The sequence below is a fragment of the Dama dama genome, chromosome 23 (genome assembly GCF_033118175.1).
Source record: "Dama dama isolate Ldn47 chromosome 23, ASM3311817v1, whole genome shotgun sequence".
Lineage (NCBI taxonomy): Eukaryota > Metazoa > Chordata > Mammalia > Artiodactyla > Cervidae > Dama > Dama dama.
In genome coordinates, this window is record NC_083703.1 from 77,427,836 (window position 1) to 77,451,618 (window position 23,783).

The 23,783-nt window shown below is 49.6% G+C and overlaps 1 protein-coding gene across 1 annotated transcript in view; it reads right to left on the minus strand.

Moving 5' to 3' along the window:
• The window catches only part of PTGIS (prostaglandin I2 synthase), a 46,324-nt gene that overhangs the window by 20,486 nt on the left and 2,055 nt on the right, over positions 1 to 23,783 (minus strand). The window contains exons 2-5 of the mRNA XM_061127460.1: positions 16,255 to 16,378; positions 14,174 to 14,352; positions 11,235 to 11,378; positions 6,154 to 6,305 (exon numbers count right to left, since the gene is read on the minus strand). Coding sequence (XP_060983443.1) covers positions 6,154 to 6,305; positions 11,235 to 11,378; positions 14,174 to 14,352; positions 16,255 to 16,378 — 599 coding nt within the window. The remainder of the gene's footprint in view (positions 1 to 6,153; positions 6,306 to 11,234; positions 11,379 to 14,173; positions 14,353 to 16,254; positions 16,379 to 23,783) is intronic.

Here is a 23,783-nt window from a genome sequence, read left to right on the forward strand (position 1 = left end):
AGTAAATTATTAGTCCAAGAGGAAGGTAGTCATGTATTATTTCCATAATTAAATAAATTGTGAAACAAAGATCACCTGGTTTGCAGCCATAGCGACCCAGGTTGAGATCCCAGTTCTGCCCCTTCCTAGGGGGACAATCTTGGGTAATCATTCTGTATTTCTGAGACTCAGTTCTCCATCTGAAAAATGGGGGCAACCTGGCTCAGAGGACCATTAGGAGGACTCGAAAGATCACACGCGGAGCATACTGCGTACTGGAAGGGGTTTGGCAAATTGCACTTGCTATATCCTGCCATTCTGATAAGGTATTATTTATCAGCCCCCATGTAATGACTCAAGGCTGTGAATCAGAACTACCAGGCTCATATGATTGGTAACTTGGTCGGAAGCAGGAGAAACAGGTTCAATCCCAGACTTCCCATGCTGCGTGGGCTCGGCTGAGGCCCTGTCCATCTGAGCCTCAGTCGCATTTTTTTTCTCAAATATTTCTTTCTTTATTTGCTGCACCAGGTCTTAGCTGCAGCACTTGGGATCCTCGCTCTCCATTGAGGCATGCCAGATCTTTAGTTGTGGCATGTGAACTCCTAGTTGTGGCATGTGGGGTCTAGTTCCCTGACCCCCTGCACTGGGAGTTCAGAGTAGCCACTGAACCACCAGGGAAGTCCCTCAGTCTCCGCATTTGTAAAGCAAGAGGTCTACGTTTGGAAACACCTCTGTCCCCTGGAGACCCAAGAGTACAGTTCAGAAAGGCCCCCAGTGGAGACAAATTTTAAAGTCTTGTGTTTCACCTTTAAAATGCATTTGGTTTTTGCATTAGACCCTGTGATTCTTTAATATAAGAATGCTTCCCACACCCAAACAGTATTCAAATAAAACAGCCAACAATCCGGTGAAATGATTATTCCAAAAAGAAGCAGTTTGCTTAGCTCAGGGCTCTATTTAACTCCCTACTGCCCCCCAACTCTCTCCTGTATGAGAAGCACCAAATTCGATTGTTTAAGGGTCCCCAAAAGCTCAATCTTTTTAAAAATGTTTATATTTCTAAAACCAGAGAAGGAATAATGCAAGAAAATAGTAAACAACAACAACATAATAAAGGAAAAAGAAACTCTAAGACAGTGGTCCCCAAACTTTTTGGCACCAGGGACCGGTTTCAATTTTCCAGGGAAGACAGTTTTCCACAGATAACATGGGAATGAATATCTGTGGATCTGTAGACACACGGGAGCATCTCTGTGGGTTAACTCCAAGAAGCGGAAGTACAGGATCCTATGCTGATAGGTTCTACCAAATTGCTTTTCCAAAGTAGCTGCATAGCTTCACATGCCCCACAGCAAGCTCTGGGGGCCCTTCTGCACCCCAGCCTCCCGTCCTAAGTTGAGAAACCGCCCCCCACATCGCCACCTGCTGCCCATACTGAGAAATGCAGCCTTCCCACACCCAGCCCAGAGCTGCTCTAGGAATAAAAGGGAGGGTCCCTCTCTGCATCTGCCCAGACTCCCCCGGGCATCTGTATGGAAGAAACAGCAACAGAGAAACTGCTCTTCCCTGGAGAAGCGATCAGTGCTGGGCTGTATCAGTGCTCTGTGCACCAGGTTTTGCAATCAAACAGATCAAGCCTCTATCTTGCTGCTCTGCCACCTACCAGCTATGTGTCTATGAAAAATGACTTCACTTCTCTGAGCCTCAGTTTCTTCACCTGAAAAAAGCATTTAATAATACCAACTTTCATCGGAAGGACTGATGCTGAAGCGCTGATACTTTGGCTACCTGATGCGAAGAGCCGACTCATTGGAAAAGACCCTGATGCTGGGAAAGATTGAGGGCAGGAGGAGAAGGGGGCGACAGAGAATGAGATGGTTGGATGGCATCACTGATTCAATGGACATGAGTTTGAGTAAACTCCAGGAGATGGTGAAGGACAGGGAAGCTTGGCATTCTACAGTCCGTGGGGTTGCAAAGAACTGGACACAACTTAGCAACTGCACAACAATACCAACTTTCCAGCACTGATGTCAGGATTCCAGAAGATAAGGAGCTGTCTCAAAAAAGACACTAAGAATCATGAACAAGCAACTCACAAAGAGGAAAAGCAAATGACTGGTAACACTATAAGATGTTTTTTCATCACAGGATGAAATGCCCATAAAGCCAGATGCCCTTTTTGCCCATCAGATTAGTAAGGATTTAAAGACTCATGCTCACAAGGTTGTGGGAAAACGCAAATTAAAACGACCAATTACCCACTTCTGCCCATTAGACTGGCAAACCATTAGAAAGACTGATAAAATCTGGTGAGGAATGAGCAGACGCCTTCCCTTTGGGTAGGCGTATGAACTGCTCCATGGTTTTGTAAAACATACAGCAACAGCGAATAAAAATATTAATGTGTATGCCCTTTAACCTGGCAAACCCACTTCCAGGAAACTGCTAGAGAAAAATAAAATCACCAGATTGTAGAAGAGATAACAAGTACAATGAAGTACTGTAACAGTCACACACACAAAAAGGAAACAATTATAAATATCCATTGGAGGGGGATAGCTGTCTAAACAGTGACCTGAAAGAGCCAGAAAGATGTCTGGATTTTTTATGTTGATTTTCACATCCTTCTGCTTTGCTATATATATATATATATATATATATATATATATATATATATATACACACACACACACACACATATATACATATGTGTACATATATATATTATTCTTGAGTTAGTTTTATAGATTTTCTGGGGTTTTCTGTGTATAGTATCAGATTACTTGCAAATATGGATAATTTTATTTCTTCTTTACTCATTATTATATCGGTAATTGATTTCTCTTATCTAATTGCATTGGCTAATGCCTCTAGAAGATATTTGAATTAACAAGGGAGCTTGTGCAGCTATGTTGTTAGATTAGATAATAAATATAATCCTTTTTTGTAAATACACACAGTGACACTTTAGACATGTATACTTGTCTCCATTGTTTAAATAGAGTATCCCTACAAAACACTGAAGGGATATATCAGCATGTTAACACTGATTTCCATAGGAAGATGGGTTTGGAAGAGTATTATTACTTTTTCCTGTCTACATCTATCACAAGAACGTGTTTCTTTTTAAAAAAACATTTCTTTATTTGGCTGTGTCAGATCTTCACCATGGCATACGGGATGTTGGATCTTTGCTGGGGCGTGAGGGATATTTAGTTGCAGCTGTGAACTCTTTAGCTGTGGCATGTGGGATCTAGTTCCCTAACCAGGGATCAAACCCGGTCCCCTTGCATTGGGAGCACAGAGTCTCAGCCACTGGACCACCAGGGAAGTTCCTATGTTTCTTTCTTTTCTATGTATATATAATTTTAAAATTTACTGATTTTATTGTTGTGACGTTGTTATTTCTGCCTTCACGGAGGCATCGTTACTTTGCACGGGCGTTCTCTAGCTGCAACGAGGGCTGTTCTCTGTTGTGGTGTCCGGGCTTCTCACCGAGGCGCCTTCTCTTGCTGTGGAGCACCAGCTCGAGGCGGGCGGCTGCGGCAGCTGCAGCTCGCGGGCTCGGGGGCGGGAGCTCAGTAGTCGTGGTACACAGGCTTAGTTGCTCCAAGGCCTGTGGAATTGTCCCAGACCAGGCATTGAACCCTGTATCGCCTGCACTGGCAGGCGGATTCTTATCCACTGGGCCACCAGGGACGTCCCCTATGTTTTTTGGCTTTTTTTAACTTAAACAATATAATGTGTTAAAGTTTGATTTTTTAAAATATTAATATATAAATAAAGGAAATGGGGTCATGAGTTGTTGTAAGCATTGAAAGACACAATGTTTAGCCTGGTATCTGGCACAAAGAAATTGCTCAACAAATAACGTTTTTTCTTATTACCTCAGCCAATGCTAACAGCCACCTGCTAGGAAGATCCTACTGTTCTCTCCATTTCACAGATGGGATCACTGAGGCACGGAGAAAATACATCAGAGCCAGTGAACCACCTCAAGCCACCTGAGCTCAGAGTCTGTCTTAACCACTGCCTTCAACAGCCCCTCGAGAGAGAAGACCCAGAGCAAAAAAAAAGAAGTTAAGTAACTTGCCCTAAATCACCAGCAAGGGAGCAGCAAAGTATTGATGCAAATCCAGGTCTTACTGCAAGTTTCTGAGACCAGGACACAGTGTTTCTCAACCTTCCCGTGGCTGAGTTGTCAGAAACTTGTCAAAAACGCAGTGTCCCAGTCTCCCTGGAGAAAGTGAGTGTTAGTCACCCAGTCCTGTCTGACTCTTTGCAACCCCATGGACTGTAGCCTGTCAGGCTCCTCTGTCCATGGAATTCTCCAGGCAAGAACATTGGAGTGGATTGCCATGTCCTTCTCCAACGGATCTTCCCGACCCAGGGATCGAACCTGGGTCTCCTGCATTGCTCTGCCTACAAATGTCCGTCTAGTCAAAGCTATGGTTTTTCCAGTAGTCATGTGTGGATGTAAGAGTTGGACAATAAAGAAGGCTGAGCACTGAAGAACTGATGCTTTTGAACTGTGGTGTTGGAGAAGACTCTTGAGAGTCCCTTGGACTGCAAGGAGATCCAACCAGCCAAACCTAAAGGAAATCAGTCCTGAATATTCACTGGAAGGACTGATGCTGAAACTGAAGCTCCAATACTTTGGTCACCTAATGCTGACACATAAAGAAAAGATCCTGATGCTGGGAAAGATTGAAGGTGGGAGGAGAAGGGGACGACAGAGGATGAGATGGTTGGATGGCATCACCGACTCAATGGACATAAGTTTGAGCAAGCTCCGGGAGATGGTGAAGGACAGGGAGGCCTGGCGTGCTGCAGTCCACGGGGTCCCAAAGAGTCGGACATGACTGAATGACTAAACAACTCCTACATTGCTGGCAAATTCTTTACCCTCTGAGCCACCAGGGAAGCTCATTCAAATCAAAAGGACTGGGGTGGTGCTTGGAGACTTATTAACAACGGCCCCAGAGGACTCTTCTCCCTGAGGAAGTCTGAGTCACAGCGGCCAGGGGAGAATGCATCCCAGGGGTTCCTATAGACCTGGTTCCCTGAATCCAGCAGTAAGCTTTCTACCGATATTGATTCCCCTCTGTAGCCACGAAAATGAAGGCAGTGGGTTTTTATAAACCCACGTGGGAAGTTCGAGATGTGGAGCTCAGTGAAAACTCTGGAGCAGAACAATTCCTCCAGAGTGCTACACTGATGTTAAAAAAAGCACAGGGCTAAACACTTAGGGAAATGACGGCATTTGTGCTCAGAAAGACACATACACGAACATGCACAACCAAACTGGAAACCACCCAGGTGCCCCACCCAGGAGTGTTCAACAAATTGTGATTATTACTCCAGTGAAATAGTGCAGAGCGACGAAAAAGAAACCTTAGACACACAACCACCTCCATGAATCTCACAGACATAAAGTTGGGTGAAAGAAATCAGACACCCAAGTGCACATATTCTATGATTCTTTTTATAGGAGGTTCAAGCACAGGTAAAACTAGCTGAGGTGGAAGAAATCCATACAGTGGCTAACGCTAGGGGGTGGATATTGACTGGGAAAGGGCATGGAACGTTTAGATTGATCTCTCAGCTGTGCATTTAGGACTGTGTGCTTTCCTGTATATAAAATACACCTCAATAAAAAAAAAAAAAAGAATTCTGTGTGTGTGTTTAGAGAAAACTCTCCGTGCTAGTAATAAAGGTCACCTCTGTGGAGGGGAAGGGAAGTGGTGGACTGGGATGAGGAGAAGGTGGAGAAATCTTTTATTATTCCCTCTAAATTATTCTATTTGGCTTAAACTTCTTATAATCAGTATAAACTACTTGTAAGAATTTCTAAAGGAAAAAAAAGAAATTTTAAAGCAAACTAAATGTTAAACCTAGAAAAGAAACAGACACACACAAAAGGTCCCCAAGCCCCACTCCAGAGGTGCTGTATCAGAATTTCCAACAGGAACCCCAGCTCCAGTCCAAGCCCTGCCTCCCCACCAGTGTGCTCTTGCATACCCTCCCGTGACGGGGACCTCAGTACCTCAAAAGGCATTAGAATATTTTCCTTCCCGTGTCGTCTATGATCCTTCAGCTTGAGGGTGGACTCCCTCTCTGGGCCCCTCTGCCAGCCCCACAGCCCAGCGAGGACCCCACGGTGCTTACCCGCTGACAGTGAGCCACGCGCCAGCTTGGGGAGCTGCAGGTCCAGCTGGCGGAAGGTGTGGAAGACCTCGGCTGAGTGGACGCGGTCCTGAGCCTGGCTCTCCTGGGTGTGCGGGGGTGCCTCGACGCCGTACTGGGTCAGGTAGCCGGCTCTGGGGGCGGCAACCAGAGGGTCAGCAGGCCATCTCTGAATGGTCCCAGCTGAGCTCTCCAGGCTGCCTTCGAGCTTTTCTTCATTCGTACCCCTGGGGAGCACCAGATTTTCCTACCCTGTGTCAGGGACAGTTCTGGGCCAGAGAGTCAGCAGAGAAGAAAACACACAAAACCCTCACGACAGACAGGGAAGCGAGTGGAGGAGTCGTGGGCCAGCCGGGGCTCAGAGGGAGGGCCAACGGGGAGAGGCAAGGGAGGGGCGCTCCTTCTGGTCAAGCTGCAGGACGGGCAGAGGAGGGGTCCAGGGCGCAGGAAGAGCCAACCTCTGCCGCAGGGAGGACAGCAGATGCGCTGTTGGAAGCGGGTAAGCAGAGCAGGTGGGAGGGCGAGATGGGGGCCCCGGGTCGGGAAAAGACGTTCCTGCCCCTGGAGAGGAAGTCAGGGCAGGCTTCTTGGAGGAGGCAGCATCTGAGCTGGAACCTGCAGCATAAGCAGGGGACAGGGGTTCTGGCAGAGGGCACAGCCCAGGCAAAGGGCTGGAGCCAAGGGAGCATCCATGGCTGGGTCCGAGGACTGCCAGGAGCTGGGCTGGAGTGGCCCGGGAATCGCCAGAGCCCATCACACAGGCCTGGCCGTCAACATGGGAAGGCCGGCCTTGACCTCAAGGGACAGGGCCTGGTGGGGGAGTAGGGAGAAAGGATGAGACACAAGAGCAAGTGTAAGCCCTCGTGTGTGTGTGTGCGTGCACACACACACACATTCACGCTGCTCGCAGGAATGCTCCCAGAGGAATCGTCTCCACCACCCATGTTTTCACTTTCAAAGCTCCAGGAGCCCAGCCCCACCGGCCTCAGTCCTGGGAAGGAAACCACAGGTTTTCACTTTTTCCACGTGGGAGAAGGGCCAGGATTTCAGAGAGAGACACTGATGCAGCCTCCCGCAGCTCTGCCTAGTCCCTGGATTGCCCAGGACAGGGATTCTCCCGAGGAGAGGATGGAAGCAGGGGTGAGGGGGGTGGGGCTGGGAGAGACCTGTCTAGTCCCCACTTAACCCCTCATTTACATAGTGCAGATGTGCAGTAAGTCTTCAATAAACATTCTATCAATGGATGGGTGGATGGGTGGGACAGAGGCGGGGAGGATGGGTGGATGGATAAATGAATGGGAGGATGGGTGGGTGGATGGATGAATGGAAGGATGGGTGGATGGATGGATGGATAGGAAGGAGGGAGGGAGAGTGGGTGGATGGATGGGTGGGTGGATGGATGGATGGGAGGATGGGTGGATGGGTGGATGGATAGATGGATAGCTAGAACTCAATCCCGAGAACACTGATCTTAGAAGAAAATACAGGGCCGCCATGATTCTGAGCTCAGTTATCCGACCTGCTCTCCTACCTTTTCCCTGCATCCCCCTCCCCTCCCCTTCTCCCATCTTGGCCGCCACATCTCCCAGCGGTGGCGAGTTCAAGACCTGCCCATCCCACTGGGCTAAGAGGAAGCAACCCTTCCCTCAGAATGGCTGGAAGGAGCTCTGACCTCCGGGCCCCACTGATGCCACTGCATCAGCCTGGAAGGAATTCCCTGCTCCTTCTCCTCCAAACGTGTAAGCCCTGAGTCCTCATCTCCAGACAAACGCCCTCAGTCCCCTTACAGCAGAAGTTGTAAAGGTACAGCCCACAGACGGGATTCAGTCCAGAAACGTGTTTGGTTTGGTTAACCGTGTTTTCCTAAAAACAAACTGAATGCATGTTTAAACAGTTGGGGAAATTCACACAAAATCTTGGATGGCATCACCGACTCAATGGACATGAGTTTGGGTAAACTCCGGGAATTGGTGATGGACAGGGAGGCCCGGCGTGCTGCAGTCCATGGGGTCACAAAGAGTCAGACTCGACTGAGTGACTGAACTGAACTGAACTGAACACAAAACCTGGATTTCCCCCTCCATCTCGTCTTGAGAAAGGGGAGAGTCTGGCCACCGGCAGCCTGCAGTCCCGCCTGGCAGTTCCGGGCAGGAGTGGACTCACTGCCATCCCTCTCAGACGGGAACGAGCTGGCAGAGTCACACAGTCCTCCCCCAGCCCTGAGGCCTCTGAGACACAGCAGTTAAATACCTGTCGCCATCTGTCATCCTACTTGTCTTGGTGTTGATTTTTTTTCTTTAAAGCAGAAAACTAGTTCTTTAGGTAAAATTTCTACCAAAAATAGGTAATGAAAAAAAAAAAACCCTCCCAAAAAGGAAAGAAAGAAAAGAAAACCAGAAAGAACCACGAGATTTCACACTGTGGACGTGACCCCCTTTCTAAGGCTCCTTCACTTTGAAATACCTAACAGCTGAAGACAGGCAGGAAGTGATTACATGACCTGTAAATACATGCTTGGCCCATAGGTGGCGCTAGGGGTCAGACAGAAAAAGCTGGAATTCAGGCTGGGGAATAAGAGGTCTGGGAGCATCACTCCCTCACTCAAGTCCGACTATTTGCCACCGCCTGGACTGTAGCCCCCCAGGCTCCTCGGTCCATGGGATTTTTCAGGCAGGAATACTGGAGAGGGTTACCAATTCCTCCTCCAGGGAATCTTCCCGACCCAGGGATCAAACCTGCGTCTCCTGCATTGGCAGGTGAACTCTTTATCACTGAGGCACCTGGGAAGCCCCGGGGGACATCATAGTACATGAGGGGTCAGGAAAGGCCTCCCTTAGGAGGTGACCCTTGAGACGAGACTTGAATGGAGGCGGGAGCCGTGCAGACATGTACAGAACAGCATTCTTGGGCAAGGGAATGGAAACTGCAAAGGCCTTGAGGTGGGAGTGTGCCTGGCCTGTTCAGTGAGGAGGCTGGTGAGATGACCCCAGAGGAATCAAAGTCAGAACTCTGCATGGGACTGAGGGGGCCGGGGCCCACATAGGACGGGTGGGATCCCGTGAGCTGGGCTCCGTGAAGACGCGCCACCCCGTCAGTGCCCCTGATGTCCAGCTCGCCCACTCCCTCTCCATTTTAGGGGCCACAGATGGCGATGAAAAGGCCGGAGGCTGCTGCCAAGTCGGGAGGCAGGAGCTGCAGCCAGGGCTCAGGCCTTGAAGACACGGGAATCCACTGACACCTGCCCCTGGCGCTGAGCCTGCTCTCAGCGCGGACCTAAACGGACCCAGCTGCCACCACGCGGCCCCTACCTCCCCCAGAGCCTCGGCTTCTCCTCTGACTTCCCTGCCCTCACAAGCATACAGGATGGCAGGAACCAGGAGATCTTGGGGCTCCCCACTGTGATCTTGCTGGCGGGCCCCTCTCTGGACCTCAGTCTCCCCACCATACGATGACAGGGTGGACCGGACCAGCCTCACCCAGACCAGTCACAGCCCTTGAAGGTGTCTGCACCAGTCCAGGATGAAGTGAGAAAAAGTGAACCCAGCAAGGGTCGTGCTTGAGGGTGTAGGCTCTGCAGCCAGCCCTCCCAGGGTCCCAGCCGTGAGACTCTGGGCAAATGACTTAGGCTCTCCAGGCCTTGGTTTTCTCATCCATCAAGTGGGGTTTGTGAGGTACCTGCTTCATAGAGCTATTGTGCGGATTAAACGTATTAGCACCCATTGAGCCTACATGTACATACATGTGTCATAAATGTCCCAGGGTACTCATATGTGTCAGCAAGTGCCTGTCCTTTATTCTGAAACTGTGTCGCTGTAATTTTTTCGAGCAGTTGAAATGTCTTGCTTTTATGAGGTGCTGGTCATTAATGGTGCCACCAAAAATCAACGAGCTGTCCTGACTGAATCTCTTTCCCTCACTGCCTGTGGCCATGTTCCCCCATCTACCAGGCCATCAAGTCCTTCAACAGGTCCCATCAACCGCATCCCCCAGAGTGAAGTGAAAGTGAAAGTTGCTCAGTCATGTCCAACTCTTTGCGACCCCATGGACTATACAGTCCCTAGCATTCTCCAGGCCAGGATACTGGAGTGGGTAGCCTTTCCCTTCTCCAGGGGATCTTCCCAACCCAGGTCTCCCACATTGCAGGTGGATTCTTTACCAGCTGAGCCACCAGGGAAGCCCAAGAATACTGGAGTGGGTAGCCTATCCCTTCTCCAGGGGATCTTCTTGACCCGGGAATTGAACCGGGGTCTCCTGCGTTGCAGGCAGATCTTTTACCAGCTGAGCTAGCAGGGAAGCCCAAAGCGGCCCCAATTCTCCCCACATCCCGGTCCCGGGCACCATCCTCTCTCACCTGGGCAACTACAACAGCCTTCTAACAGGTCCCCTTGCCTCTCTTTTGTCACCCACCCGAACCATGGTCCAGTCTCCATCTGGCAGACAAAGACAGCTTTTAAAACTCTAAGCCCAGGACTTCACTGGTGGTCCAGTGGTTAAGAACCCGCCTTCCAATGCAGGGGACACAGGTTTGCTCCCTGGGTGGGGAACGAAGATCTGACATGCCATGGGGCTACTGAGCCTGCACATCACAATGAAGATCCTTCAGGAAGCAATGAAGGTCCCACGTGCACCACTAAGACCCAACACAGCCAGAGAAATAATAAATACTCAAAAAAACAATTCAAAGTCCAATAGTGTCACATCCCCTGCTTACACACCCAATGTCACTCATCTTACTTAGAATAAATTCCATGGCTTTGAGGTTCTGTGAGACCTGGTTTCTGCCAACTTCATCCTCACTGCCCTGCCCCATCTCCTCAGCTCATTAGGCTCCAGTCACACTGGCCCTCTTTGCCAAGCATCTGGGTGACCAGCAAGGCCCCTTTCCTGGCCTGTGTCTCCTTTATGGCCCATAGGCGGAGGACCAGGTGACCACTCGGAGTCCCAGGTACAAAATGTCATCTTGCAGCCTTGGCTTTGGAGCATCCCAAAACTGCTTCTGCACCCATAAAGTCCTCTTGGTCCCCTTGGCCACTATTCACGGCGGTCCAGAGTGCTGGGCTCACCTGAGCAGGAAGCTGTAGGAGAACTCGAGGAGCCCCATCTCATGCCAGCCACTGCCCGCTTCCGTGGTGTCACCCAGCAGGACAGTTCGGAGGTTGGTATACATGGCATCCGTGAGCGCCTGCAGTTCTTTGTGGAGGAGAGTCCTGGGGCGAGGAACAAAGGAGTGAGAGTGTGGCTTCCAAAAAAAAAAAAAAATATATATATATATGCACACAAGCACCTCCATCCCCAGACCTCAGAGTCCGAGGGCTCCTGTTCCTCTTTGGATGACCAGCTTAAACAGAATGATATTATTATTTCTATCACTGTCAACAATGGCAACAGTTACTATTTGTTGTGCCAAGTACAACGATCTCATTTCATCTTTTGACCACACTACGGATAGCAGCTACTATTATGTTACCCATTTTACAGATGGGGAGACTGAGGGACAGAGAAGACAGTAACTTGCCCAAAGGTCACCCAGACAGTGAGTCACACAGCTGAGACTGAAACCCTGATTTGCCCAACTCCAGAGTCTGAATGCTTAACCATGATGCTCGTCCCTGCTTAGATAAGGAACCCACAGACTTACAGAAGAGGTATAACTAAGACACCAACCATTTCTCCTTGAGATTCAAAGTTAGGGAGAGCTGTTTGGATAAAGTGTCCCCAACCAAGGACTGCTGATAAGACATGACTCCGAGTGAAGGCTACATGCAGAGTAAGGGAATATGGCTGGTGATCTGGTCTCATTATTTAAGTACCCAGGATTCCACGGAGAGGACCAGCTCTGGGAGAATGTGTGGCTGAAGCTAGAAGCCTCTCTGTACTGAACCTCCTAACTTTCAACATTGAGCCATGACTGAGCATATGATTAGAAGCTGGGAAAGATGGGATCTTCTATCTAAGTTTAAGGCCCCTCCACAGTCTGCAAGAACCTAGACCACAAAGGGCACCACTGCATCAAGTGACGAGTCCAGAAGGTGGAGCTGAGCCAATGTTCAGCAGGGCCCCTTGGAGGCAACAAAAAAACCGCACTAGAGTCACCATCAGGTGCTCTGGCTCTCTGTCGCCCCCTGCTGTTTGGAAATAGGATCGATCCCTTTAGATTGAGCAAGCCCCCGGTTTTTTTGAGAATTCAAGATGGGAAAACTTCCAGGGGGGTTTTGTGAACTTCCAGATACTAAAGGCTTTTGGATGTTTCATTACTGGAAAAACAGTAGACATGACCCACGTGAGACAATATGTTAAAGGGCTTAACACAGCGCTCGGCCCCTGGGAGCTGGCTCAGTGATCAACACTGATCAATCTGCTCCAAGTGTTGAGTCCTCAATGGGGGCTGTGGTCATCAAAAGATGCAGCAGCCATGCCCAGAGGACCTGATGCCAGCTTGTGAGAAAAGCCCAGAAGCTCCTGGGAGCAGACGCTGGAGGAAACTGGGATCTTCCCTGGGTCGGGGGACAGGATGCAGTGAACTAACTGTGGACTCTTGTTGCTAATGGGACTGTTGGAATAGCAGGATGCAGGACACTCAGGCTCAGGAATACTCCTAAAATCTGCTCCACAAAGCCAAGGTCAGACTGAGTCCTGCCTCTCGTCAATATTCACCGTATGATGCCGGCCTCTCCTCAGCTTTAGCAGTCCTGCAAAACCCAGACCCCTAGATGCTTTACCTGACTCCAGGGGGTGACTCTTTCTAAAGACGACTGTCAGGCCACATGCACTCTTTAGGTGCGGATGCAGTCTTATCTCCTCAGTATCTCATGGGGAGGAGAATGGGCTATGGAGACTGCAGACCTGGGTTCAAACCCCAGCTCTGCCACTTGCTAGTAGTTGACCTTGGGTATGTTACGTCATTTCTCTGACCCTCAGTTTCCTCATCTGTAAAATATGGATAAAAAAATACCTACCTCTAGGGCTGTTGCACAGATATGAACATGGGCCTATCAAAACACCTGGCATTTGGCAGGTGTCTTCAAAGGGAAGCCACCAGACTTCCCTGGTGGCTCAGATGGCAAAGTGTCTGCCTGTAATGTGGGAGATCTGGGTTCAATCCCTGGGTCAGGAAGATCCCCTGCAGAAGGAAATGGCAACCCACTCCAGTACTCTTGCCTGGAAAATCCCATGGATGGAGGAGCCTGGTGGGCTATAGTCCTTGGGGTTGCAAAGAGTCGGACATGACTGAGCGACTTCACTTTCACTTTCAAAGGGAAGTTGATGTCATTCTGTGCCTGTGAATCTAAGACGATGACCAGCATGTGAGTGAAGACAGTAGGTGTGCTCAGAGGTCCTTTTGTTGATGTGAATATCTTTTATGTTTCGGGACTTGCTGTGTGACCTCAGGCAAGTCACTTCTCTTCTCTGAACCCCGTGTCCTCATCTATAAAATGGGGCCGTAAGTTACCCTTCAGAATTGCTAGGAAGACTCATGAGATCATATGATGCCCAGCACAGAGTATGGACTCAAAAACATTAATCACCCTACAACCTCCATTTGACAGATGTAGAAACAGAGGTTCAGAGAGGGTGGGTGACGTGCCCAAAGTCACAAAGATAAGCAGTGGGAAAGCTCGGATTTGAATCCATGTCTGGCTGACACCAACCCCAGTCTTCTACTAAAAATCAGCCCTGCCTCTTGAAAAGGAAAGAATTCTTCTTCAATTCCCTTCATTTGTTTTTTGCTTTGTTTTTGTTTTCTCAAAGCAAAACATCTTTTTTTTCTTTTGGTCACACCACAAGGCATGTGGGATCTTCCCCAACCAGGGACTGAACCCATGTCCCCTGCATTCTGGCAAGGAGTCTTAACCACTGGACCGCCAGGGACGTCCAAAACAAAATGTCTTTACTGAACACCTGTTGTGGAGACCGGTTCAGCCCACGCAAGACTTGAACCACACAGGTAGAAGCTGACTGCCCACCCTGGCCCACCCATCGGGTGCTATCTGCGGCCACTCACGGTTTCATCTTGGACTTTTCATCACCGGGGTTATAATGCGGAAGCTGCACGTCGAAAATCCTCTCCATGAGGAAGACGGCGTAGGCGTGGAAGTCCAGCTTGCTGCGGGGCTCCCACACCACCGCGTCGTAGGAGTGGGGATCCAGGAGGACCGTGACATGCCGGCCGCCCACCAGCACCTGCGGAGCGGGCAGGCATGGGGTGAGGAGCACAGCCATGCACAACATGGGGTCTCAGGGGTCGAGGGCTTCCCTGCGCCAGGCGCTGGCCCCACCAAGTACGTTACAGACAATGTCCCCTCATCTACCTGTCACGACCACCCTGGGAGGCAGAGACCATCATTTACCCACTTAGAGCTGACACGTGAGGCTTAGAGGGCACAAACTGTGCCCAAGATGACATAGCTGCGCAGTGGCAGAGCTGGGACTGGGATTCAGCATTTTTTTGCACTCAAGTTTATGCTCTTAACCGCCTCACTTGTAAGCATCGGCCATGGTGGTCTTGGTTGTTGTATCTTCAGCAGCCAGGAGACAGTCTGTCCACGGAAGGCAGCAGATGGACATCTGTGCATCACAGGTGGATGGATGGAACGATGGATGGATGGATGGATGGATGTTGGTAGATAAATGCTGGTGGATACATTATAGGTTCATGTTGGTAAATGTCTGGATGGATGAATGGGTTAATGGATGGAAGGACAGAAGGACTGATGGATGGATGGATGGATGAACTGGGTGGATGAATAAATGGAGGGATGGATGGATTAAAGAATGCTGGTGCATAAATGCTAGTGGGCACATTACGGGTGTGTGTGTGTGTGTATGTGTGTGTGTGTGTGTGTGTGTGTGTGTGTATGGAAGGAAGGAAGGATCTTGTTGGGTAAATGCTAGTGGATGTGAAAGCACTATCTACTTCTTTGGGAGGCTGAATTCTGTATATAACACACTACTCAAGATGGGAAGGAAACAGCACTGGAGAACTGTGATCCTGTAGTCAACCAAGGTAAGGGTATTTCCCCTCAAATGTCAGTGGAGGGTGTCACACAACTGTAACTACCCACTGTCTTGGCCCTGTTTTCAAAATGCAGTCCGTTTGTCATGCTAATCAAATTCTTACGAAATGCAGGCCCAAAACCCAAGAAAAAAATGCTACTGGGTGGATAGTTAGCTGGGTGGATAAGTGGAAGGACAGATCACTGAATAGACATTGGATGGAAAGATGGATGGACGGGTGGCCACAAGTTGGTTGCAAACTAAACGTATGAATGAATGTTGGGTACACGGATGGCAGGATGCTAAGTGGACACTGGGTCAACAGGTTGAAAGGTGAATGTTGGATAGATGAAAGTTAGAAGGATACATGGAAGTGGATGGATCAGTGGTGACTGTTTGGATGTTGAAGTGATGGATGCAGAGACATATAAACAGATGTGTATGAAGTGGACAGACACTGTATGTTGAAAGGATGGATAATCGAATACTGGGTGGTAGTGGCAGATGAATGGCAACATGGGCAGGTAAACAGAAGAATGGAAGCTGGTGGAAATTGAATCTGTGGATGAAGGGTGGATGGATGCTAGGTCCATGAGTGGAAGAATACTAGATAAATTTGGGTAGACAGATGGAAGATTGGATGATAAATAAATGAATAGACAGATAATGGATAGATATTTAGAAAGGTGGATAGAGGTTTGATGGAAATGGAATATACGAATGAATACTAGATAGACACTAAGACGGAAGAAGGCTGCTTAGATACTGGGCAGAGAGGCAGAAGGGTAAGATGTTAGACGGATGGGTGGATATGTGATAGATGAAAGTTGAATGAATGGATGGAGGTCAGTTAGATGAATGGACATGTATTTGATAGATTGTGAATGCATAGCTGGGTGTTGGGAATATGCTGGAGGGGTAATGAAAGGATGTGTGTTAGATAAGTGTTGGACGTACAGTTGGATAGGCGTACAGAAAGTTGGCTGGGCCGCTGGACAGTTAGTGTATGGGTGGATATTGAAGAAATCAGTAAACAGCAGGTTTACTAGGTCCAGTTGCTCATCCCCTTCCTTCCCAAGAGGCACTTACAGTAAAGATGTCACCATGCTTCTCCTTCATCCTAGTGAGGAAGCCAGCAGCATCTTTTCCAAACTCCAAGGCGTGGCCCAGCCAGGGGATACTGCCCAGGTCCAGGGGAGGCTCACCAGGTCGCCTGCAGAAGTCACAGCACTTGTCACCATTGGACAAAGCCAGAAAGAAGATAAAGAGTGCAGGGCATGGGCTGAGACCTTGGGAAGCCTGGCGCGCTGCAGTCCATGGGGTCACAAAGAGTAGGACATGACTTAGTGGCTGAACGACAACAGCAAGGCTTCCCTGAGGAGACATTTGATCAGAGACCTGAAGGCGGAGAGGGAGGGAGACACACGGATGGCTAAAAGGAGAGCTCCCAGGCACACAGCGCAAGTCCAACGGCCCTGAGGTTGGATCAGGCCTGGTGTGTTCAAAGAACAGGGAGGGGGCCAGTGTGGCTGGATTGGCAGAAACAAGAAATAGCGGAAGTTGAGCCAGAGTGGTAACAGAGGCCAGACCACATGGGGTCTTGGAGGCAACTCTAGGGTCTTTAGCTTTTTCCCTGAGTGAGGTGGGAGCCAGGCGAGTTTGGAGCAGACGAGGGACAGGATTTGGCTCAGGTTTTTACAAGATTCCTTTTACTGCTGAGTAGGGAATGGACCACAGGGGGCTGAGAGCAGGAGCTGGGGGACCAGCTGATGTTGGTACGTATCAGGGGGTCCAAGCAAGGTGGTCATCTCCCTGCAGGTGTGTAAGGATACAGAGCTTTCTGTCTGAGCCAGCAAGGACCAGGGTCCTGGCCATCTCATACTTCCTGGCATGCCCACCAAGAGCGGATGAGGTTGGAGAGCATGGCAATGAACAAAACGAATAACCCAATTTAAAAACACACAGAGGAGTCTGAATAGACAGTTCTCCAAGGAAGATACACAAATGGTCAGTAAGCACATGAAGAAAATGCCCCACATCATGAATCACCGGGGAAATGCAAATCAAAACAACACGCAGTACCACTTCAAACCCACTAACATGGCCACAATTATAAAAAAACAAAACAAAACAAAGGAAAATAAGGGCTGGCAAGAATGTGGAGAGATGGAATCCTCATACATTTCTGGTGGGAATGCACAATGGTGCGGCTGCTCCAGAAACTAAACTGGCAGCTTCTAGAAAGGAAGAGTGACTATATGATCCAGCAAGAGATCCCGCAGAACTGAAAACACATGCTCACACATCGAGACACACACTATTGTTCCATAGTAACATTCATCATAACAGCCCCAAAGTGGAGGCAACCCAAATGCCCACTGACTGATGAATGGATGAACACAACCTGGTGTATTCACGCCATGGAACATTATGCGGTCATGAAAAGGAGGGGAGTCCGGATTCCTGCCACAGTGTGGAATCAGCTCGCGACCACCACGCTGAGCAAAAGAAGCCAGACACAAAAGGCCACGCAGTGTGTGTGTCTATTTCCATGGAATTGTCCAGAAAAGGCAAACCAATGGAGAGGGAAGGTAGATTTGTGGTCTCCAGGGTCTGAGGGGAGAGGGGAATGCAGAGGGACAGCTCATGGGGACTAGGTTTCTTTTTGGAGAGATGAAAATACTCTGGAGTTAGATAGCGATGATGGCTACACCACCGGTGACGGTACTAAAAACCTCTGCTAAAAACGATACTGAAAACATATGATTCGTTATATGTTTTGAAGACTGAATTTTATAGTAGATGAACTGTATGTCACTAAAGAAAAAAGGAAGGTGCTATGACGCAGTGAGAGGGCTAGTTCACAGATGGTGGTCAGGGAGGGTCTCTCCAGGGAGGTGCCAGGTGACCAGAAACCTGAAGAAAGAGGGGTGAACTTTATAGGCAGAGGGGACAGCAAGTGCAAAGGCCCTGGGGTGGGAGCACACACGGTGAGGCGCTCAAGCCAGCAGGAGCCCATGTGGCTGGTGTGGAGAAGACTGTGGAGCTGAAAGGCTGGAGACCACCTGTGACCAGAAGGGCCAGTGGCCAAGGAGAGTCTGGCTTTTATTTCAAGTGTGATGGGGACCCTCTGGAGGGTTTGAAATAGGATTTAGAAGTAATGTGATTATGCTTTTAAAAGGTTGCAAGAGGGAACTCCCTGACTGTCCAGTGGTTAGGACTCTGCACTTTCACTGCATAGGACACAGGTTCAGTCCCTGGTCGGGGAACTAAGATACTAAGACGGTGCACGCCACGCAACACACCCCACTCCCTGCGAGAAGGCTGCAAGAGCAAGAGGCAGGAGGAAGACGAGTCAGGAGACTAAATCAACACAGGTGGGAGTGGAGGCTGCGGTCCTTCACGAGCCAGGCCTGGCATCCGACTCCCTGGCTCCCAGGACAGGGGCTTTGGTGCCATGCCCAGCAGACCAGGGGGGACCACCTTCCCTTCATCCTTTTCCCCATCCCGGTCTACCTTCCTCCACCGTGGCCTCTTGCCTCCTCAGTCTGACTGTCCCCCAACATAACCCGAACGGGGAGACAGGTGGTGGATGGACAGACTGGCTAGACTGGAGGATTGGAGTCTGGGCAGTTTGGAAGCCCCAGCAGGGGTGAGGGTGCAGGGCAGCAGGAAGCACCTCCCCACCCACCACCTCCTCTCCCCACCCCACCCTGCCCCTGAGCCCCTCACTGAGCAGACTCGCAAAGGTGCAGCTCTGGGACTCCAAGGGGGTGCGGAGGAGAGGCCAGGACCCTTCTGTGCGCCCCTCATCTCTCTGGGAGCCAGCTTCTCCTGAAGGCTCCATTTCCGGGATGGCAGAGCACAGGTGGGAGGAGCCCAGTGTGCACCAGCCCCGCCCAGCCCAGGTCAGGACCCAAGGACGGGACACAGGAGTGGAGACTTTTGCACCAGAGTGGGGGTTTGGAGGGGACGGGACAGGTCAGGGGCCCGACTTGAGCACCACACCTCCTGGCTTCCAACCAGAGGTGCTTCTTGCTGGCCACGAGACTTTGCTTCTCCCTGCCCACTTCCTCGTCTGTAAAATAGGAGTGTTGACACTACTGCCCACATCGAGCTGTGACGAAGATGAAGGGGGTTACAGAACAGTGCCTGGCACCTGGCAACCGGAGGGCAGCTGGAGTGGGTCTGAGAAGCAGGACCAACATGGCTCTTGGGTGCCATTTCTTGAGCATCAGCTATATGGCAGGTCCTATGCATTCTGCAAGGGGTCTTCCCTGGGGGCTCAGTGGTACAGAACCCGTCTGCCAGTGCAGGAGACGCAGGTTTCATCCCTGGGCTGGGAAGATCCCCTGAAGAAGGAAATGGCAGCCCGCTCCGGTGTTCTTGCCTGGAAAATCCCATGAACAGAGGGTCCTGGTGGGCTCCAGTCCATGTGGTTACAAAACATTCAGATGCAACTGAACAACTAAACAACAACAGCATGAATTTTCCAAAGGTTTCCTTGCTTGGTAATAATGGCTGATGCCTGATGGGCCCTCAGGCTCACTGGTATTGAGAGAGTCAATTCCTAGGCAGGTTGATGAGAGGCTCTGAAGCAGTGGTACTACAATATGCAGATGATATTCTGCTCTGTGCTGAGACAGAGGAAGCTTGCTCACAAGCCTCAGAAGATTTCTTAAACTTCCTGGCAGGCTGCAGTTACAAGGCATCAAGAGAAAAGGCTCAGCTTTGTCAATATCTGGGCCTAATCATATCAGAAGGGACTAGCGCCATAGGCCCCGAGAGAATTAAACCTTTACTAAATTATCCCCTACCTATGACTTTAAGACAACTGAGAGGGTTTTGGGGAATCACAGGCTACTGTCGCGTTTGGATTCCGGGTTATGGGGAACTTGCCCGACCTTTATATAAACTTATAGCTGAGACTCAGCAGGCCCAAACCGACAAACTGGTTTGGTCTCCAGATACTCAAAAGGCTTTTAAGGTTCTTCAGACTGCTTTCCTGCAAGCTCCCGCTTTGAGCTTGCCCAAAGGGTCAGAATTTAATTTGTTTGTCACTGAAAGAAAAGGTATGGCCTTGGGAGTTTTGACCCATCCTCAAGGGCCTCAACTGCAACCTATTGCTTATCTAAGCAGATAATTAGACATAATTTCACGTGTGTGACCACACTGTCTAAGGGTAATTGGGGCAACAGCTTTATTAACACCTGAGGCTTTAAAAATAATTCATGGATGAAATCTTACTGTATTGACTTCTCATAATGGGAGTGGAATCTTAAATTCTAAGGTTAATACTTGGATGATACAGACAGTAGGCTTCTTAAATATCAGTCATTGTTGTTAGAAGGACCAGTAAATAAGCTTAAAGTTTGTGGAAATATAAATCCTGCCACTTTGCTTCCTGAGAAGGAAAATGAAACACCTGATCACGACTGTTCCCAATTTCTAACTTTATGCAGCTTGAGAAGATCTAATGGATACCCCATTAGACAATCCTGACATGGAAATATTTACAGATGCCAGTTCTTTTGTTCGGGAGGGGAAGCGTAAAGCAGGTTACGCCGTGGTGATGGCTGAACAAGTTTTAGAAGCAAAATCTCTCCCCCAGGGAACCAGCGCTCAGTTAGCAGAGCTTGTGGCTCTGACCCGAGCTCTAGAGTTAAGCAAAGGGCAGCAAGTAAATATCTACACTGATTCTAAGTATGCTTATTTGATTTTACGTGCTCATGCTGCAATATGGAAAGAAAGTTGAAAACAGCAACAGGAGAACCTATTAAGCATTTCAGAGAGATCCAGAGACTTTTAACTGCTATATATTGTCCTAAAGAAGTAGCTGTTATGCATTACAAAGGGCACAGCAGGAGCAGGAATAAAGAAGCTGAAGGTAATCAGCTGGCTGATTGTCAAGCCAGAAAAGTGGCACTTTACGAAACCCCTCACTGCAGATGCCTTTGATCTGGACAGGTGCTGTGAACAGGAAAAACCACAATACTGTGAGGAAGAATTAGAAAGATATGAGAAAAGAGGAGCAAAGATGACTGATAAAGGATGGTTACAGTCCAAGGATGGATGATTAGTAATTCCTGAAAATGCTCAATGGAAAAGTTTTCCTAAAGCCTTAGAATTAACTAATTATGTAACTCAGCTCTCAGCTTTTCAGCAGGCACTAACTGAACTCCAGGAGATGGCTCCTGACCCAGCCTCTGAGTCAAGCAAGCCTCTGTTTGAGCCAAGAACCGAGGTCCTGATAAAAACATTGGGATCTGGGGGCCAATCTCTCAGGCCTCTCTGGGAAGGCCCTTACCAGGTTATTCTTTCTTTCCCACCGTTGTCAAAGCGCCAGGAATTGATTCGTGGGTGCATCACACTCGAGTTAAAAGGTGGTACCTTGACCAGAACTAAGTGACGTCATTTTATGTCTTTACTTTCTATGCTCTGCCTTTGTATTTTTCAGATGGGCCTGATAATCTATGTGAGCCTACTTCTGCTGACTCCAAAAGCCTTGAGTCTGCCATTTGACCCTCAAGACAATGCCTTCCTGTCCTGGGCTCATTCCGATGCTGCATTCCACAATCGGTCTAATTGCTGGGTGCTTTATTTATTTATTTATTTATTTATTTTTTTGCTGGGTGCTTTAATAAAACTTTATTGCACAAAAGGTCTGAGCGATCAAGCCTCGTCTCTGGCCCCGGATTGAACTCTTCTCCTCCGGAGGTCAAGAATCTTCGTGGTTCAGCAACAACCTTCCAGTATCACTTGCAGAAGGAAGTATTCCTATCGAGCCCATTTTACAGCAGATGAAACTGAGGCCCAGAAAGGGCTAAGCCATTTGCCCGAGGGCCCACCGTGGAGGGTCTAGGTCTCTAATCCAGGCAGTCTTCATGAGACCCTGGCCCCAAGTCGCCCCAAGTGGCCACATGGACCCCCACTTTTCCAGTGAGGAGACTGAGACACAGAGAGGTTTCAGCGACCTGCCCAGATGCAGGAGGAGGTTTCCGCCCGACATCTTTTGGGGTGTGGGTGGCGCTTCCTTTCCATGCCTTTCACTCCGGCTTTGCTGGAGCTCCGCAGCGGGCCCACTGTTATTGCTGGCATCACTCATCTTTCCCCAGAGAAGTCCCGAGGAGGCGCAGACAAAGGCAGGAAGCTGGGGGCCCCGGCGTCTGACCCTTGAAGTGCCAGCAGCTCCTTCAGCCCACAGGCTTGGAATCCAACCTGGGCCCCAGTCACATTCCAGGGTGACTCAGCCAGAGGCCAGCGGGGCGGAGGAGGCTCTATTTTGGGGTCTGCGGTCTCTGGCCTCGTCCACTGACACTCTCACTGATTTGAGGCACTGCCAGGCCCTGGGGGGCCTGACCCTCTCATCCGCAGCTTCAGCCCACTTGGCGGACCACTGCCTGCCCTTCCTGGTTCAGATATGGAAGCAGCTCTTCTGATCCTCCTGGGAGGCTTGATTCTCACCACAGGAGTTCCTCAAAACCTGCTCATTCTTTGCTCACAGACCCTGCCGTCAATCCCACATCCTGTCCTGTCCCTCTCTCCCCCTTGAAACTTTGAGAGAATCAGGGAGGAAGTCATGTCTGGATATCACCTCCCTTTGGGCCCCTTGATGTATCCCATCCTCTCTGTACGGAAGGTGGACACTTCTTGTAGACCTAGTGCTGAGAACAGTGGGAATGCTGGAGCGGGTTGCATTCCCTTCTCTGTCTGGGACATGCTAGGCACTTAATGCGTATGTCTCAGACGGATGAGTCAGGCACAGAGCTGGTCCTCAATGAGCAGCACCTGCCTCCCGGACTTGAGAGAGGGTTCAGGGAGCTAGTGCAGGTCAGGCGCCTGACACACAGCCCGCGTTCTGGATGGCCCAGAGCAGAGGCTGCTCCTTTAGCTGAGCAGCGTGGGTGGGTGGATTGCCGGACTTCTCTGCTCAGGAGTCTCAACTCCTTCAGGGCCTCGGGGAGGACTTCATGGAGGACCAGAGAGGCAGTTTGCTGCCCAGTTGAGTTGGAACCTCCTGAGCTTCTATTTAAACTGCTTAACCCATTCCTTCCCCAGGACTCATTTGCAAGCTGTTGGCTGCTCACCAAGGGTTCAACTAACCCTCTTCCACTTTTCCCTCTCATTGCCTCCAGGGTGTAGAAAAACCACATGGCTGTCTGGCTCTTGCTTGTTTCCCCATTTTTCAATGGACACAGATTCATAGAATTGTTTCTCAGCATAATTAAAAAAAAGAAAGAAACAGTAGAGCAAGCATAGCGATAAGTAGAAAAGTTGTGTGTTGGAGGGGCAATAGGGAGTGGTGGGGACTGTGGCAAGGTTTAGAGAGGGTTCTGCTGCTGAGTCCCAGGCAAGTGCCACAGGAGAAGCAGGAAATCTGGAACTGTGTGTGTGGCCTCTCTGAGTCTCAGTTTCCTCCTCTGTAAAACAGGGGTAAAAAGAGTGCCCCCTTGCTGAGCTGGAAGAAGAAAATGAGACTGGGGGTCTTAACTGGGGTCCCTGTGGGGCCTTCCAAGGGTCCAAGCAACTGCCCCCCATGGTCTACATAATGCTCCCCACCAGCTGTCACTGACCCTAATACCCACCATAGAGCTACATGTGAAAGTCGCTCAGTCGTG